Below are 3,645 nucleotides of genomic sequence, written 5' to 3'. Positions count from 1 at the left end.
TACGGACAGACAATCGCTCTATCGCTTTGCTGTATTTCATTTGCTTTGTATAGGCCTGCGTATGGCCCCACCACTCATGTCTTCGCTGAAAGCTAAACCCTTTACCTGTGTGTGTGTGTGTGTGTGTGTGTGTGTGTGTGTGTGTGTGTGTGTGTGTGTGTGTGTGTGTGTGTGTGTGTGTGCGTGTGCGTGTTTTTCTTTCAGAGGACGTCAATAGTTAAAAAGCCGGAGGACTCAATTTTATGCCGTTGAGGTGGAAATACTGCAACGGTAAGTTGGCTTCAAAATTGACCTTTCTTCCACTTTGAACTTGTGTTGTTATTTTTTATGCAGGCCCATCCATAATTTAAAAGAATAGAAATGTATTGTCCATTCGCGGGGGTTTGCTGTTAGTAGGGCTATTGGTGATAAATTGTGTGTGTGTGTGTGTGTGTGTGTGTGTGTGTGTGTGTGTGTGTGTGTGTGTGTGTGTGTGTGTGTGTGTGTGTGTGTGTGTGTGTGTGTGTGTGTGTGTGTGTGTGTGCCATCCCATAATAGTACTGGGCTCATGATGGCGTTATAGACGGGGCCAGTAAGACATTGGGAAACACAGGGGCTGATTGGGGAACCTGAAATTTGCCTCACCGTCACAGGCAGCTGTGCATTGCGCAACAACTGTCACTAGTGTAGCAATTTCCCACACAGCGCCGGGGTTAAAACGTCACGCTGGCCCCCCTCTCTGTCCCGTTCATCTTGCTCTCCTCCTTGAGGAACGACCCTAAAGGACAGCCTGCTGGGGTCCCATTGGCTGCGTGCAGCTGTGTCTTGTTAGAAACCCACTTTGGAAAAAGAGAAAGGGGGGAGAGGGAAAAAAAAAGCTGAAATCCCGAGGAGCCGCCGCGGTTGTTGTGTGAGCCGGTTTGTTTTGGGTTGTTGATCAAGCATGGCCTGTGTTTGGTCGGCGGCGCCAGTCAGTCTGGCGGCTCTGGGTTCACACACCCCCCTCTATTCATACCCCTTCACAGGTGCGCTGCAGGGCCGCTCCTCCGCCAGGGACTCTCTCACACTGGAGGCACGGGGATCACCAGGGGCATTTTTCAAAACCACTGGAAGAAATATGAAAAAATGTAATTAAAACGCTATTTATATAACTTTTTTTTTTTATGTGTGCCAAAGCACTCCCTGTTTTATTTGGCATAACTCGTTTTTTGTTTCTTGTAACCGGATTTAATCAAACTAAAATAAACCAAGTTGAGACACGGAGTCCCTCGCAGCTTGGACGGAGAACTGCAGGCAACAGCTTATGGAGAACTGTGTGAAGTGTGCGTTCAAATAGCTTACAGAAGTCCAGTTTAAAGCTTTACTAAAACGGTGAACATTGTTAATGTTTCGGGCATCTATTGTTTAAAATAGGTGATTTGTGTTGAAAAGGGTTTTCCCTGGGATCTGAAATTGTTTAATATTGTAAAAAATACAAACAATTCAAGTCAAGGCAATTTAGATTGTACATATAGACCAACAAATGTTCTATAAATGTATGTGAAAGTAAATACTTATATGCTTCAAATAGACTATTGTAATTAAGATATTTTTATCAATTGTTTTTTTGTTTTGTTTTGTTATAATGTAAATATTGTGTTACCCCGTTAATATCATCGTCCTAATATTAGTTCACCCTTTGCAGTGTGTGGAGAAGTTTAACACGTAGCATGTCCAGCTAATTGCAAAGACGTCTGCACTGAAACATCCATTTTGTGTAAATATATCCTCTGGAGTTCAGCCTCACATGTCCCTCATTTGTGGTCTTTGCTCCTTCAAGCTCAGCTTTCTCTCTGAATGTTTTTTTTGTTTTGTTTTCATTTCTGACATTTCTTGAAACCCTCAGCCTAAAGAGCCGGGCCCCGGGGTGTATCTTAAGGGGCCCGGTTGGATTCTGTTACGTTTCAACGTTGTGTAACAAAAAGTACACTGCAGCCGCTGCATTTCTGACCAAGTTTACAAATAAAAGAAAAAACACATCTTGAAATAAATGTAGTCATGATTATGTTCCGCCTTCATTCTTCAATAACGGCTCTCAGGTTCCTAATCAGAAATTGGTTATGAATTATGAGTGAAGCTGGGATCGATAACTAACAATTAGGCTCTGTTTGGATAATGCTGTTTTTTGTTTTTAATATGCAAGGCCATTCTCAACCAAAACAGCAGCCATTGTTTCTATCAGAAATAAAATGTTTGTTTTTTTTAAGATTTGAACACGAGTGGCACCTCAAGGTTCTCAGGGGTCAGAGGCCTGGACTTGACCTTTGAGAGAACTCCTGAAGAGTGTTTGAAGTACTCCAGGTGGAGTCTCTCAGCCCAAGCCTTGTGCTCCTCTCTCTAAGGCTGACGTTGTGTTCTTTGGTTTAGTGCGGACGGAGTCAGCCAAAACGTAGGTTAGCCTTTCTGAAGTTAAAACGTAGTCGGACGCCCTGGTGTCCTTGTGGGTTTTGTTTTAATTTGTTTTTGCTGAGCTCCGCGCTGAATCACCTCGTGTGTTTAAATTCAACGCTGTCCTCTTCATAAAGAAACATCATTATGGATTTTAGAAATTAAAATCTAAAATATTCTATTGTATGTGATTTAAAGGGCGATGGTAGCCGGCATATTTGTAAAACTACCATTTATTTAAAAAAATATTATGAATGAATTATTTTGAATCAATCAATTGTTTTCTTCAATTGTGGCAGATGTATTAAGCATGCATGCATTTCTGCCTCAGAGTAACACTGATTGAATTGCTATGCATTAAACATTTTATCAGTAATAGTTGTATACCTAGCAGGAATATATAATGTTGATTAATTACTAAAGCTGATCGATCAATTCACATAAAATGATAATGCTGCACATTCCGGTTAGACATTTGTTCCCAAATTTCTATCTAAACTTCCTACATTACAGCAATTGTTAGGTGTTTTAAATTTGACTAAATTGTTTCTAATCCTAGTCAATGAAATCGAGAGGAACAAAGAATATACATTACTCCAATAGTAGTGATAAAAAATATATTTAATCTTCATTCCAATAAAAAAGAAAATAGATGATTTTTAAGGCTGTTAGTGTTGTGGAAGCTTAAGTAAATAAATTAAGCACAGACTCAATTAAGTAAATAAACTCTTGATATTTAATATTTCAAAAAATGTGGAACTTTTTTTTAAATATCAACCTTATTAGGACATATTTTCTATATTAGTTTCTGGTGAGGATTATCATATCAATTCTTTATTCTCTGGATTGACCTTCTCTTTAGTGTCTTGTTGTAGTGTAATGACACCTTAATATTCTCCTGGATAATAGGACATTGAATAATCCATACTGTTGCAGCGATACTTAATGTATCATTGATGCCTCACAATGGCCTCATAGTCTTAAAGAGAAATCTAATCCTACATAAAATAACGTCACAGATGTAAATAAAATGCAGTAAATGAATCATGAATCGAATTGTTCACCGATGCATTTCAGAAAAAATAAAGAATGCAAACATTGTGCAGTCACTTCCCAGCTGGGCAGCTGTCCGTCACAGGTCTGCTGCGTCTGAGCTCCAACCGAGCAGCCTGCAGAGGCCTTGGACGGAGCCCTCAGACACGCTGCTGCGTACGGCCCTCAGACACCAGCCCGCCACCT

The 3,645-nt window shown here is 40.2% G+C and overlaps 1 protein-coding gene across 2 annotated transcripts in view; it reads left to right on the top strand.

Annotated features, from left to right (window-relative positions):
* Positions 1 to 2,009, top strand: part of id4 (inhibitor of DNA binding 4) — a 3,321-nt gene extending 1,312 nt beyond the window's left edge. Inside the window, exons 2-3 of one of the 2 annotated variants that reach the window (XM_060065963.1) lie at positions 205 to 270; positions 1,005 to 2,009. In XM_060065963.1, the coding sequence (XP_059921946.1) occupies positions 205 to 252 (48 nt within the window). In that variant the 3' untranslated portion in view covers positions 253 to 270; positions 1,005 to 2,009. Of the gene's footprint in view, positions 1 to 204; positions 271 to 537; positions 917 to 1,004 lie in introns of those variants that run through there. The other variant, XM_060065964.1, reaches the window with a different exon arrangement.
* Positions 2,010 to 3,645: the final 1,636 nt, after the last annotated feature.

Source organism: Gadus macrocephalus, chromosome 11 (genome assembly GCF_031168955.1).
Source record: "Gadus macrocephalus chromosome 11, ASM3116895v1".
Classification (NCBI taxonomy): Eukaryota; Metazoa; Chordata; class Actinopteri; order Gadiformes; family Gadidae; genus Gadus; species Gadus macrocephalus.
This window is presented reverse-complemented; position numbering and strand designations above follow the sequence as displayed.